Here is a 14,623-nt window from a genome sequence, read left to right as displayed (position 1 = left end):
GGGGAGGAGGGGGAGGAGGAGGTGCGGGGAGGCGGGTCAGGAGCTCCGTAAGCAGCATGGGCGGGAACGCCTGGGGGCTGGTGGCCACGGAGCCACTCCTTGCGGGCAGTGGCCGAGGCCCCACGCTCCCCAGGACACCAGGACCGAGGGAAGAGAGGACAGTCATTCTCTTCCTCACGTCTGTGCAGCCCCCCACAGGTAACTGCCGTGCTGACCTAGAGGAAAGGACGGAGAGAAACTACACCAAAGGAGGGCGTCCTCTGCGCACCAGGCTGTTCGGGGCACCGTCCCCAAGCTGGGGGCCCAGAAACGGCTCCTAGCGGCTGGGGGAATGCGACTCGGGGGCCCCGCATCCAGCTCCAAGTGGCTTCGTGGCGTCGGCCGGGATAACGGGAGGCAGAGGCTGACCTCTGAGGGGGTCTCCTCCCCCTCCCCGACCCGGTGACGTCTGTCTGATCACCACTTACCCGGAGCCCCTCACGCCTGGCGTTTCGTCTCCATCCACCCCCGCCCCGCCCCCACCACGAACCCGAGGGCCCCAGCTCGGCCGGGCAGAGCCCCATTTCCCTCCGACACAGCCCCAGCCTGGTGCTCCGCAAACGCATCGTGATGGTGAGTCCTCCTTAGGTCATTAACAAGTGTCAGCCATGATTCTGTCTTTAACAGTCTGGGTGATATTTTGTTTCTCTAGTAATTCCCCAGGAGCGCTCGCTGAGTGGGCCCGGGCCTGAGCAGAGGCTGGAGAACAGCACAGTATCCCAGATGCCAGGGGCCCAGCACCCAGAGGCCTGCACGTGGGCCACTGCCTGGCGCCCAGGGGCCCAGCGGCCCGGCAGCCCAGCGGCCCGGAGGCCCACGGCGCCCAGGGGCCCAGCAGCCCGGCAGCCCAGCGGCCCAGAGGCCCACGGCGCCCAGGGGCCCAGCGGCCCAGTGAGCGGAGGGGCTCCTGCAGCCGCCTGCTGGATGGACGGTGATCTCTGCTCCGTCCTCAGTGGGTGGACGAGGCCGCAGGGTCATCTGCACTTGCCTCAAAGGGCCAAGTGATAAGGGATCTGGGGCCCGGGGCTGTGGGGAGGGAACCCTACTCCAGGTCACAGGGCCGTGTTGGTCTCTGGCTTGTGCCCAGCTGGTGTGCCCCTGCCGTGCCCCTGCCTTGTTCCCCGCTGTCCCTGAGAGGCGGGACTGCCACGTGCGACGACTTACATTCCAGTCTATGGTCACGAAGAAGGGATGCCGCTTGATCTCCTTCACCCCGTCGAGGCCAGCACCTGTCCCGGACAAAGCAGACACGCGCATCAGAATAACAGAATAAACCCCCGATTCCGTTGCCTCTGGCGGACGGTGATGCAGCAGGGTGAGGGGCTGGGGGTGCCCAGAGCAGGGGTGAGGCAGGCCGGGATCTTCCTGCTGCGGGCGTGGGGATGCCTGGAACTCGCGAGGGAGGAAGCTGGCGGCCCATCATTGAACGTAGGCTCCACACCCACCGTGGGGCTTGAACTCCGCCTGGAGACCAAGAGATCAGGGGCCGCAGGCTGCAGGGACCGGGCCAGCCGGGGCCCTCCGGCTGCGCTTCAGATGTCCCTGAAAGCTGGCGCAGGCCGGCCTTCCAGAAGGCGGAGGAAGTGCGGGGTAGCAGGAGGGGAGGCTGCTCTGGGTTTACAGGGAAGGGAAGGAGAGCTTCCAGCAGATGACACGCAGAGAAAGACTGGCGTCCACACCAGCCAAGGCCTGGGTTCCAGGAAACGGCTTATAAATAGTTCTTCCGGCTGGTTATTCCTACCCAGCCTTGCCCCCTCCTCTTGGGGAGGGGGGCCTGAGCCTGCAGGCATAGGGGATTTGGGGCAGGGAGAGGGGTCTGCGGCGAGGGCACAGGCAGAGGGCGGCCTGGTGGGGGCGCTGGGCCAGCGCGGGTCTGCCCGTTACAACAGCCTCACAGCAGCGACATCAGTTTAGCGTTCGGGGAAGCCGTCCAGGGGGGCGGTGGGGCGCGTGCAGGGAACTGGCTGTACTTTCCATTCAGTTTTTCTGTAAACTTAAGGCTGCTCTAAAAATAAGTCTATTAATCAGAGAAACCAAAACCCTAAGGCCCTAAGAGCTGTGTTTTCTCCAGGCTGGAAGGCGGGGGAGGAGCCTCCGTGGGCCAGGAGGGGGCTGGTGGCCCGAGGACCTGGTGGGCTCGGCTGGCTGCAGCCGCTCCTGTCCCAAGGAGGGGAAGGGGGTTCCGTGTCACTCGGTTTGTGAGGCTCAGGCTTCCAGATTCTGCACCCCAGGACGGTGGGTGCTGGTGGCTGCTGGCCGATGGGGGAGGGACGCGGGATGGGGAGCCGCCCTGAGCTGCTGTGGTCACTGTGGTGCTCACGGTCGGGGCCTGAGAGGTCGGGTGGCAGCCCCCACACGGGTCCCAGGGTCCGTGTAGATGACACCCTCCTGGATGTGGCTGGTTGCTCTCACATCCCGGTCCCTGCGCTGATGTGGGCAGAAAAGGAGGGGCAAGAGCTGGCCCCGGACACAGAAGCCTCAGGGGGACGGAGGCCCAGGTCCACCTCCCGCATCTGCCGAGGAGGCCAGACCAGGCCAGCACCCAGGCGAGAACCCACTGTTGATCGCGCTGCATCACTGGACTCGCGCCACAGGGCAGTGCGGGAGCCCGTCAGACCGGGGTCTCGCCTCTGCTCTCCGCCCGGCTCTGCATACCGAGGGCCTACGGTCAGGATCCCTGCTCTTTAGGCTGAAGGACACGGGGTAAGGTGCTCAAGGTCACACGAGAGTCTGTGAGGAGAACCGAGATTTGAAGGCAGATGCGTGTCCCCCCCTCCCCCCGCCCCCAGGCTGGGGCTCCTCTCTGGTCCTCAGTCCAGTTTGGAGTTTTCTTCCCAGGACCTGTGCTACGCTGATATGATATGGCCTTTGTTCTGGCTCCTGGTCAGAGCTCCCAAATCCTTGCAATTTCTTAAGTCGTGAGAACACCGGAATCCTCTTCTGTCACAGTATTTGGTTGCTGTCCCTGGCCTGAGTGGCTCCTTTGTTGCTCGTAACACGCCTCCTCGAACCCCCCTGAGTTTCTGTCAATGCGGCGGCTTTTGGAAAAGCCCTTAGGACTGGCCGGTCTCCACAGAACCAACCGCGTGACTGCGGGGTGGGGACTGTCCGCCTCCCTCTGACCTCCAGGGAGGGCAGGGGAGAGGCTGGGGGAGGGTGCATCACCCACTGCAGTGACTTAATGGAGCGCGCCCAAACAGTGAAAGCTTCCCAGAAGCCCTAAGCAACAGGGTTTGGAGAGTTTGTGGGTTGATGTGCAAGAATGCGCCAGTGTGCCGGGAGGGTGGCGCGCCCCAAATTCCAAGGTCCTTCAGACCTCACCCTATGCACCTCTTCTCCTGTGTCCTTTAAAAGATCCTTTGTAATAAACCGGTGATAGTAAGTAAAGTGGTTTCCTGAGTTTTGTGAGCTGGTTTAGCACATGACTGAACTGAAAGAAGGGGTCGCGGGAGCCCCTGCTTTATAGCTGGTGGGTCGGAAGCGCAGGTGAGGCCCTGGGCTGTGGGAGGGGCATCGGAATCGGGGGCAGCGGTGGGACTGCGCCCCGGCGTCTGCGCCAACGGCTCTGGGTGGTGAGAGCCAGACTGAAGTGAATGTAGGGCTCTAGGCTGGCGTCTACTGAGAAGTGAAGAATGTGTCGGCGTGGAAAACCCACACGTCCAGTGTTAGTGGTGCTGATGTGAGTAGAAACGGGTGTTCATCAGGATGACCTCGCCCGATTCCTGGGTCTGTCTCCCTTGTTCCGTGAACCCCTGACCAGAGCCCTGAGCCCTGGACCCTGCGGCTGGCGGCCCCTGACTGACACGCCCTCCTGGTCATGAGGATTCAAGTGGAGGAAACCGCACCCCAATCTGTACTGCTTCCCAGCCCCTCCTCGGCGAACGCTGACCTGCCGCAGAGCTCGGCGGGTCCGTCAGAGGGGCGAGCTTTGAGCCGCACCTTGGACCCCAATGTTGTTCGCACCTGCACTGTGACTCATCGGCTGAATTTCTCTGAAGAACGCACTTTGCCTTTCGCGCCCATTACATCTCATCCATGTTCACGGCGGGAACCGAAACCAAGCGGGACACAAAGGAAATAAAGGCATTGGCGTAACTCCAAATTCTGCGCTGGCACGGGCTGGGTTTCCTTGGATACTTAATTAGCACGTTTTTATCTGCACCTTTTTCTTCCGCTGCAGTGAGATCTTGTACCATGTTTGGGCTTTGAGGCCTCAGCGAACAGTCGACAGTGAATTCATTAACACTTTGGTTATCACTCAAAAATTATAGGTGTCCCGAAAGGAGAGAAACCGTGAAAGGAAAATCTCTGCGCACAGTTCTTTAAGGGCTACGTCAACCTTCCTAGGGCACATATGGGTATTATTTTGGATCCTACTTTTATTTACCTTCTCCTAAAACATGTTAACTAGGCTGTTTTGCCCTTGATGACCCCTTTCTACGTCGACTGAACACATCTGACCATCGGGCAGTTCTGGCAGGAAAGTCAGGAAGTGTCTGTGTAGATCCTTGAATCACAGCTGACTTGGGGTGGTGACCCAGAGCACCGGAAGGCTCACGCTGTCCCCGGAGGAGGGCTTCGATTAGTCCGGATCACAAAGAGTCAACAAGGCCTGAAGTGTTTGGAACAGAAGAGCTGTACTTCTTATCAGGCTTGGTGAGTTTTTACTATGTTCTCCAACGTCAAGTAAACACGAATTAGAAAGTTCGGTGGAGCAGGAGATTCAGGGTTCCACTTGTTCCCGGCAGTACGAACATTTAGCCCCCCGTAGCCCCTCTCAAAAACCGGAATATCCCTGAACATGTGTGCCTGCCCCACGTGTCTGATTTCTACAAGTGGGGGGACGGCGGGATCTGGCGCCCAGCTGGGACTTCCTGACCTCAGTGCACAGCTGTGAGCGTGTCGTCGGGGCGGGGTGAGGTCTGCTCCTTCCGCGGCGCCGCTTACGTTCAGCTCTCCACTCCACATTTTTAACAAGGCGATTGCTTTCATCGTGGGGTTAGTCGTCGCTGGACCTGTACATTCGCAGTAAATTATTCTCCAAGGATTTTGGTATCTGCCCCAAATATGTCTATTGTTTCCTTATTTCCACAGACAGCTGGGGACATGATGAATCCCCGGCCCCTGTGAGGTGCCTTTGAGGTGTTTTATTCCATGGCTGTTTTCGAGTCACACGGAAGCCACCTCGCATTCTTTTCCATCGTTTCCAAGTATTTTCTGGCCCTTGGAAAATTCATTCATTCAGTGTTTCAAGTGCTTGTTTGCTGAGTCTCAGAGGGCAGTGCCAGCTGAGGGCCGGGGTCTGGTGCCTGCTGGGGCCCCGGGGCTGGTTGGAGCTGACTGCTGTGTCTGGTCAAAGGTCGGCCTGTTGCCGACGCAAGCCGGGGTGGGACACTGGAGACCAAGATGGGGAAAGCACCGCGGGGATCGGCGCTGGAGAGCAGAACAAACACGAAAACAGAACCCCGGCTGCACCAGTGGGTGGGGCTCCCACAGGGGCGCTCGGGACTGGCCCTGACACGGTCTACACGGCTGTGCTGTTTTACTCTCATTAGCCCATCTCCTTCCCTTCTAACCGCGGCTGCGTGTCCCCCTGGGAGGCTGAGACTTTCCCAGGAGTTCCTTCCGGAAGGCACAGATGCTCACGAGGGAAGAGCTGGACGGCCGCCACTTTGCACAGCCCGAAAGTGGGTTCACCGTAACCTCCCGTCCTGCGGGAAGGTCTGGAGGCACATTTACTCCACATGGCCCCCGTGGAGGGCCCGCCCCGACAGCCGTGTCCACAGAACGGCCCCCCCACGGTCGGGTGGCCACGCTGAGCCCGGACGCGCACAGCCCGAGTTTCTGGAGTTTCTGCAGCGCGTGGAACCCGACCTCACCGGCGCTCCCCCCTCGCGGCTGCACCGTGAGGGCCGCCACTGGCCCCTTCCCCGTTCTCGTCTCTGACCTCCCGGCCTTGCAAACCGTTCGGAGTGGCCAGTGTCACACCTGGGAGGCACCCCGGGGCGGAGGCAGGACGCTGAGGTCCCACACAGGGACAGACCCCTCGAGGCCTCCTTCAGGGAACACACCCCACCCGCCTCCATCGCCCCGCACACCTCCCTGGACCGAGCTACGCGGCCCCGGGGGGCTTTCTCTAGGTCACAGTGAGACTGTCCCCTGGCTGACTCCTTTGGAGGGACCCCACCCGGGCACCTGCACTGCCTTTCCAGACCCTCCCCCGGGCACAGGGAGGTCACACACACCCTCCCCTGTGCCGGCGTCTGGTCCAACCTTTTGCGTGACGTTCCTTAGGCCTGGTGTGCACGCTGCCTCCTGTTCTGTCCCCAGCACGGCCGCGACCTCTCAGGTGCAACCCGGAATCCTCAGGGCCGTGCCCTGGCCCCACCCCGACAAGAGCAGCGGCCTGGGCCGCTGACCTACTCTGCACAGGGATCTGTCACCCAGCGTACCACACCGTGCAGTAAGTGTGTAACACACTTACTGACTCCGAGTCTTCCAGCTGCCACGTGCACACCGTCACAGCCGAAACGAGCACACACCTGGGGCACCTGGGCGGCTCAGCGGTTAAGCATCTGACTCTTGATTTCACCTCAGGCCCTGATCTCACAGTTCATGAGTTCCAGCCCCGCATGGAGCTTTGTGCTGTCGACGCAGAGCCTGCTTGGGGTTCTCTCTCCCTCTCCACCCCTCCCCTGCTCACACACGCACACATGCTACAAGTGCCTGGTTTCATCCACTTCCTCCGTTCAACTGGATGTGACCATCCTGGACTTCAAGGCTCCCTGCCCTCCACCCCGGCACCTGGTGGCTTGGCCGCCCAGGGACCAGAGCTGCTCGCGGGAGGCCTCGGCCTTGCCTCCAGGGAACTGTGTGCGGCCGAGCGAGTAGTCCCTGCCTTCAGGGCCCGGCCTCTGGGCCTCTGTCTGGTGTGGCCCCTAACACGTGCATCATTATCACGCTGGCTGGTCTCAATCAATGTCATTCGACCACAGCCATTTAACAGACACCAACACGGGTGTCAGGGGCTGGGGTCCACGTGGGTCTCCCCACACCCCCTGGCAGAGACTGGCTCTGGGGCCACCATGGGATGCCTTGACACTCCACGGCAACTCATCTCCGCATCTAGATAGGCCCCGGGTACCTCTCCAGCCGGGTTTACAGAACCGGGTCTCGTTGGGGGGCTGTCCCCAGGGGCAAGTCTAGAGACCGTTGCACTTGCTCAGCAGGCAGAGGGGGCATCTTGGGAGAGACCGTGCTGCAGCGCAAGCTGGTCCTCCGCAAGAAAGAATGACCCAGTTGAGAGGTCACCGGTGCCATCGTGGAGACCCCCTGGGGACAGCGCTCCTCGTTTAAATGGCCGTCCTGCAGGCCTGGAGTGAATGCGCCATAATTTACTTCATGGCGTCCTTATTGTTGGACATTTGCCTTATCCAGGTCTTTACTAAGATCAACAAGCATTTTTTACATATGCGACTTCTATGCTGGATAGACTTCAAGAAGTACCATTTCTTGGGAGAGCGATAGATACAGTTGGAAAGGTGGGCGGCACCATCTGCTCTGCGGACAGCGGAGTTTGACCCTGTGAGCAGCGGGACAGCCCTGACGGTGTTGTTGCTCACTAGCTCCCCCTGCAGCCGGCACGGTGCTGGGGCGCCTCCTCCCCCCGACGGGCCCACGTCACGGCCGCCCGCTGACCACACGTCACTGCTCAGCGCGCACACAGGCTCCGTGACAACGAGGGATGAAAAGCGGCAAGGGGACAGGGAGGATCAGCAGCTGTGTCAGCCGGGGCTTCTAGACCACCACCCACTTGTAGGAGAAGCACCACGGAGAGGAGCCGGGGGAACCTTCGGTCGAGAATTATTTTGAAAATGGATGATTACTTGGTTAACATTCATGCAAGTCTGGACTTTCATATCCATTAAGATGTATTAATTTAAACTCCCCTATGACCCAGCACTAGCACTGCTGGGAATTTACCCAAGGGACACAGGAGTGCTGATGCCTAGGGGCACATGGACCCCAGTGTTCACAGCAGCACTCTCGACAATAGCTAAAACATGGAAAGAGCCTAAGTGTCCATCCGCTGATGAATGGATCAAGGAGATGTGGTTTATCTATACGATGGAACACTACGTGGCAATGAGAAACAATGAAATCTGGCCTGTGTAGCAACATGGATGGACCTTGAGGGTGTTATGCTGAGCGAAATAAGTCAGGCAGAGACGGACAGATATCATATGTTTGCACATATAGGTGGATTAGGAGGAACTTATCGGAGGACTTAACGGGGAGAAGAAGGGGGAAAATGGTGGGGGAGAGGGAGGGAGGCAAACCATGAGAGACTCTTGAATGCCGAGAACAAACTGAGGACTGATGGATGTGGGGGGGAGGGGGGATGGGCATGGAGGAGGGCACGTGTGGGGATGAGCACTGGGTGTTCTATGGAAACCAACTTGACAATAAACTATTTAAAAAGACGTATTAATTTCAGTGGGATTAAAGAAGAGGCAGCTTTCAACTGCTCTGTCCTTGATTTACAGGGTTCTAAAGGTGAGATGAATAGAACAAAGTTCCACTATTCTGTGTAAAAACGGTGACTTTTAGGAAATAGCTTGCAGGACCTGGCGGGAGACTGTGTTTTGGGAATCCTCATGGCTTGGACACGTGAGAGTATTTTCACACCTGATTCGGGACCTTTGCTCTCAGTGAGCCTGGTAAAGATGGGCTGAGGGGGGCAGGCGGGAGGCCCCTGCGGTCCCGGGGTGCCTGGGGGCTCTTACCCAGACGGTTGCACGGGTTCCGTTTGAAGAGGGCTCTCAGCAGGCTCTGGGCTTCCACGCTGAGGAACTGCGGCATGCCCAGCTTGGCTCTGAAAACAGAGGTGTAGTTTAGAATGAAAAGGATGACCAGGTTTTCTCCAGCACTTTTCAGTCCTGCTCAGTCACCATTAACAGACCGATCAAATCCATGTGACTCGGAGCGGCTGCACCCAGGCTTTCTGGCCGTAGGGCCCTTCTGCGCTCTCCAAGTCCCGGAGGGCATCAAAGAGCTTTTGTTGATGTGGGTTCTCGGAGAGAAATTTGTGCCATAGCGATTTAATAATTCACTGAAACACTAATACAACCATTAAAAAGAAACAATCAGAACTGTTTGTTAACAATCATTAACATTAGTAGCGTTTTAAATAAAAATGAACTATGTTTTCCAAAATAACAACAAAGGGCTTGGCCAGGAGAGTGATCTTGTTTACAGTTTAGGAATCCCTTCTGGGTTAGATGAGAGACAGGCTATCTGCCTCTGGGTTCAGTCTGTTGCATTACTGTGAAGAAAATCTGGGACTTCACAGAGCTAGAGCAAACAATCCTAAAATTTGGATGGAACCACAAAAGACCTCAATAGCCGGAGCGATCCTGAAAAAGGAAACCAAAGCGGGAGGCATCACAATTCCAGACTTCAAGTTACATTACAAAGTTGTACTAATCAAGACCGTATGGTACTGGCACAAACCCACACGTCGATCACTGGAACAGAGTAGAGAACCCAGAAATAAACCCACAAATATATGATCAACTAATCTGCAATAAAGCAGAAAAGAATATTCAATGGGAAACAGACAGTCTCTTCAACAAAGGGTGCTGGGAAAACTGGACAGCAACGTGCGGAAGAATGAACTTGGACCACGTTCGCACATCGTACATAAAAATAAACTCAAAATGGATGAAAGACCCAAATGTGAGACCAGAAACCATAAAAATCCTTAAAGAGAGTACAGGCAATAACCTCTCTGACATGGGCCTTACCCACCTTTTCCTAGATATGTCTCCTGAGACAAGGGAAATAAAGCAAAAAAAAACTATTGGCACTACATCAAGATAAAGTTTCTGCACAGCAAAGGAAGCAGTTAACAAAACTAAAAGATAACCAATGGAACGGGAGAAGATATTTGCAAATGACATATCTGATAAAGGGTTAGTATCTAAAAAATATAAAGAACGGACACAACCCATCATCCCAAACCCAAATAATCCAATTAAAAAACGGGCAGAAGACATGAATAGAATTCTTCCACAGAAGACGTCCAGATGGCCGACAGATACATGAAAGGGTGCTCAACATCGCTCATCATCAGGGACATGCAACTCAAAACCACGGTGAGATAGCGCCTCACACCTGCCAGAGTGGGCGAGGATGTGGAGAAAGGGGAGCCACTGCTGGTGGGAATGTCAACTGGTGCAGCCGCTCTGGAAAACAGTGTGGAGGCTCCTCAAAAAATTAACAGACCTCCTCTAGGACCTAGCGATAGCGCTGCTAGGAATTTATCCGAAGGACACAAAAACACTAATTCAAAAGGATACGTTCCCTCCATGTTTACAGCAGCGTTATTTACAATAACTACTTTATGGGAGCAGCCCAAGCATCCATCTGAGATGAATGGGTAAAGAAGAAATGGTATACACACAATAGAATATTATTCAGCCAAAAAAAAATGAGATCTTGCCATTTGCAAGGACACGGATGGACCTAGAGAGTGTTATGCTGAGTGAAATAAGTCAGAGAAGGACAAATACCATATGATTTCACTCATGTGTGGAATTTAAGAAACAAAACAGGTGAGCAAAGAAAAGAGAGAGAGAGAGACAAGTCAGGAAGGAGACTCTCCATTCTAGAGAATGGTGATGGGGGGGGGAACGGGTGAAATAGGAAAGGTGTTGAATATGTACACTTGCCAACCTATCGTGATGAAAACAAGTAAAATGAAAATAAAGTAAAACCCAGTAATCTAATTTACCCAAAAAACTGCAAAAAAAAAAAAAAAAAAAAAAAAAGATTGGGAAAGGAAGAGCTTGCAAGCCCCAGGAGGGTCGCAGGCCCCGGGGTCCTCTGACCATGCTTTGGGAGACAGGGGGCCACAGCTTGGTGTCGCCCCTTCAGAAATGCTCAGCCACTCCTAAGTGACGGGCGCACGCACAGGATTCGCTAGAGGGAACTATTCTAGTTTTATGAAGTACAGATCGGGACGCCGGGGTGGCCCAGTTGGTTAAACATCTGACTTCAGCTCAGGTCGTGATCTCCCAGTTGGTGGGTTCGAGCCCCGCGCTGGCAGCTCAGAGCCTGGAGCTGCTTGGGATTCTGGGTCTCTCTATCTCTCTGCCCCTCCCGGCTCGAATTCTGTCTCTCTCTCTCTTCCTCTCAAAAATAAACAGTAAAAAAAAAATTTTTTTTAAGTACAGATTGTGTTCTCCCTTAAAATTAAAAGTCACAGAGGTAAGTAACACAAAAATAACAGACCGCAGTCACAGATGTGTCGCCCACAACCCAGGAAGACACTGAGCCAATCCTCTCTGTGGGCTTTCCTCCACTGATTCCTCTCCTTCCGCTTACACTACGGTGTAGCCTACAAAAACGTAAGCTTTTCCGGTGCCTCTCGTTTTTAGAAAAGTGAGGTGTCCATCCGCAGGGTTTGAGGGAGCGGGTCATGAGGGCCGGCAGCCTTACGGCGTGTCGACACCCTCGCACGGCAGAGGGACAGTAACCTGGAGCGAGGGTCTAGCTGTTTGCAGCCGCTCCTCCCCCCGCCGCGCTCCTGTCTTCCCCGGAGCCCTCCCTCCTGATGCCGTGCTTCCGTGGAGCCTGCTCTCACACGGCACCGGCTTTAGACTTCTTCCTGGGATGCTAAGAGCAACATCCACTTGCACGGTAATTGATTCTTCGTGGGAACTGAGCCGAAAATTATGTTTGTGTCCAGTCACGTGGGCAACGTGACTCCTTGCCAACGTCAGGCGGGAGAGCTCAGGTACTTGAATGAATTGGGTCAAGAGGCAGAGAAAGAAAGGCACCCCCCACCCTGTGGTCTCTCTGGAGCCCCTAAGTCCTCTGCCCTTTCAAATCTGTACTCTGTTTTTGAAGGTCCCTAATCGCCACAGTCCCACCACTGGACACCATATGCGACTTCACCGATGGAACACGTTATGTGCGTGTCACCAGGATCACTGGGGGATCCCCTTCAGTGTCTCCCCTGCGGCTAAAATGCCAAGAATGCATATTACGGTTATTGCCGATGCCTCCTTAACAACCGGGCTTCCAAGGCCGAAGCGCTTGCTTTGGAAGGTGCTAACGCGTATGGGATGGACCCCCACGGTGGGTGTTTCCTACTCACTTGAGGATGAGGGCCATGGTCTCCTTCCTGTCCTTCCCCTGGAACGGCAGAGATCCTGTGAGCATCTCAAACTGCAGAGCAACACAGAACAGGGAGGGGAGTGTTCAGACCGACTGGTTTGACTAGCTGAGAGCCGGGGGCAGGGTAGGGGTGGGGGTGGAGTGCAGCCAAGGTGCACGTGTCCGTTCAAAATCCCGATCAATCCAGCGAAGGCGCTGGCAGACACGCTTGGCATACACCGGCCAACAGAGCGGCCTCAGGGAGCTCAAAGTTGGGCGAGGAGGTGCCCAGGCCACCCACCCAGGACGCACCCCGGCTGCCGTAGGAGAGGCCGGCCAAGCGCTGTGGAGAGAACAGACGCATCGGGGAAGGGGAGGGCGGAGGGACGGCGGCTGGGCCGTCCGCCTTCTGGGGGTTGGTGGAGGACCCCGTCCCTGCCCTTCTCTGGTGGGTGCAGCGGAGGGGCCCGGGGCGGAGTGACTTCCGTCCATTAACAATGTCCAGTAAGAACAGTAGGGCACCTCCAATACGGGCCACCACACTCTGAAAATAACTAGTGGACCTTTGCCAGGGCGGCCTCTGGGGCAGAGACAGCACCGAGGGCCCGCCTTTCCCGAGCACGGAAGAGCCCGGAGTGCACGGGCTCTGGAAGGGGTGGCCCGGCACCGCAGGGTATTACCTGGACGACGTGTGCACTGCCCCCTTCGAGAAAGAACTAGACCAGCAGCGCCAACAGAGCCTGTCCTTGAGAATAGGCCTCTGACTCTAACTGAAGGAGGCTACGGTATCAACCCCAGTCTGCGTCTTCATGTCCTTTTCTTTTTTAATTTTTTAAAATGTTTTTATTTATTTGTGTGTGTGAGAGAGAGACAGCGTGAGCAGGGGAGGGTCAGAGAGAGAGGGAGTCACAGAATCTGAAGCAGCTCCAGGCTCTGAGCCAGATGTCAGCACAGAGCCCGACACGGGGCTTGAGCCCACGAACCGTGAGATCATGACCTGAGCCGCAGTCAGACGCTCAACCGACTGAGCCACCCAGGCGCCCCTCTTCATGTCCTTTTCAATTACAGTTGAGCCTTGAACAACACGGGTGTGAATGATAAGGCTGTGAACAATATGGGTGTGACCTTCCATGCATGTCATGTTTTGATAAGTATGTACTATACACCACAAGTGTAGTTTTGCTTATGATTTTCTTCATAACATTTCTTTAGCTTGCTTTATTGTAAGGATACAGTATGTAATACATATAATGTATGAAATATGTGTTGCTCTACTGCTTATGTTATTGTGAGCCTTCTGGTCAACACTAAGTTATTAGTAGCTAATTTTGAGGAGAGTCAAAGTTATACGTGGATTTTTGACCACCTTCAGGGGTCGGCACCCCTTATCCCTGTGTTCTTTGAGGGTCAACTGTATAAGAAAATAGCCTCAGTGCAAGTGTTGGTATAACTTATTATACCTTAGTTTTTATTCTGACTATGTCTTTGTTCCCTTAAAACTTATCCTGCAGTTTTCTTCTCCTCCACATTATGAAAATCTTTTTTAAAAAAAAAAAAAAATATATATATATATATTTATTTCTAGGAGAGAAAGAGAGACAGCGCGAGCAGGGGAGGGTCAGAGAGAGAGGGAGATACAGACTCTGAAATAGGCTCCAGGCTCTGAGCTGGCAGTCAGCACAGAGCCTGACGCGGGGCTCGAACCCACAAACCGCGAGATCATGACCCAAGCGAAAGTTGGACGCTTAACCAACTAAGCCACCCAGGCGCTGCTATGAAAATCTTAAGAAATACATCAGAGTAGAAAGATCAAAATGATCACCCATAATCCCATTATCCAATGAGAGACACAATTAGTATTTGTTATTTCCTTCTAGAACTTTGTTGAAGTTGTGTGTTTAAAACACAGATAAGGTTTTATATGTTAATCTTTCACAGAACAATAGAAAAACTTCCAATGCTTGTTGTTAAATCTTCATAGCATCACTTTATATGTGGATATGCCAAAATATGTTTATTTGTTGTTGAACCCTTAGACTGTTTCCAATTTCCTGCTATTGTAAGTAATACTGGAATGCACCTAAAAGCTTTCCTATGACGTGGAGTTAAACTCAGGACACCTACCAGGAGTGAAACCAACCAACTTAAAGAAATGAGTGGACTTAAGGCTTTATTAGTATTTTTGGTTTGCTTTTTGAAGGTAAAAATTGAAAAGAAATGTAAGCGTTCCTGTCTGTTGAGATGCGTGCGGCCTCCCCTGCGCTAACACCTGCTGTCCCTCCCATGGGCCCTCATTCAGAGAAGACACACAGCGCGGACTGCAGGCGATCAATCGATCTATAAGCCGTAAAAACGGAGACTCAGAGAGTCCAGAAGAGGATCTAAAAATAGACAAACAGAACTGAATGGAAAGGTAGGACGC

At 54.8% G+C, this 14,623-nt stretch overlaps 1 protein-coding gene across 1 annotated transcript in view; it reads right to left on the bottom strand.

The window, feature by feature from the left end:
- RPS6KA2 (ribosomal protein S6 kinase A2) overlaps positions 1-14,623 on the bottom strand; it is a 153,550-nt gene that overhangs the window by 33,969 nt on the left and 104,958 nt on the right. Inside the window, 3 exon segments of the mRNA XM_039257159.1 lie at positions 1,204-1,268; positions 8,826-8,914; positions 12,203-12,273. Coding sequence (XP_039113090.1) covers positions 1,204-1,268; positions 8,826-8,914; positions 12,203-12,273 — 225 coding nt within the window.

This window comes from Hyaena hyaena, unplaced genomic scaffold, assembly GCF_003009895.1.
Source record: "Hyaena hyaena isolate Hyena2069 unplaced genomic scaffold, ASM300989v1 scaffold_603, whole genome shotgun sequence".
Taxonomy (NCBI): domain Eukaryota; kingdom Metazoa; phylum Chordata; class Mammalia; order Carnivora; family Hyaenidae; genus Hyaena; species Hyaena hyaena.
The sequence above is the reverse complement of the archived record's forward strand: the minus strand, read 5'-3'. Positions and strand labels throughout refer to the sequence as shown.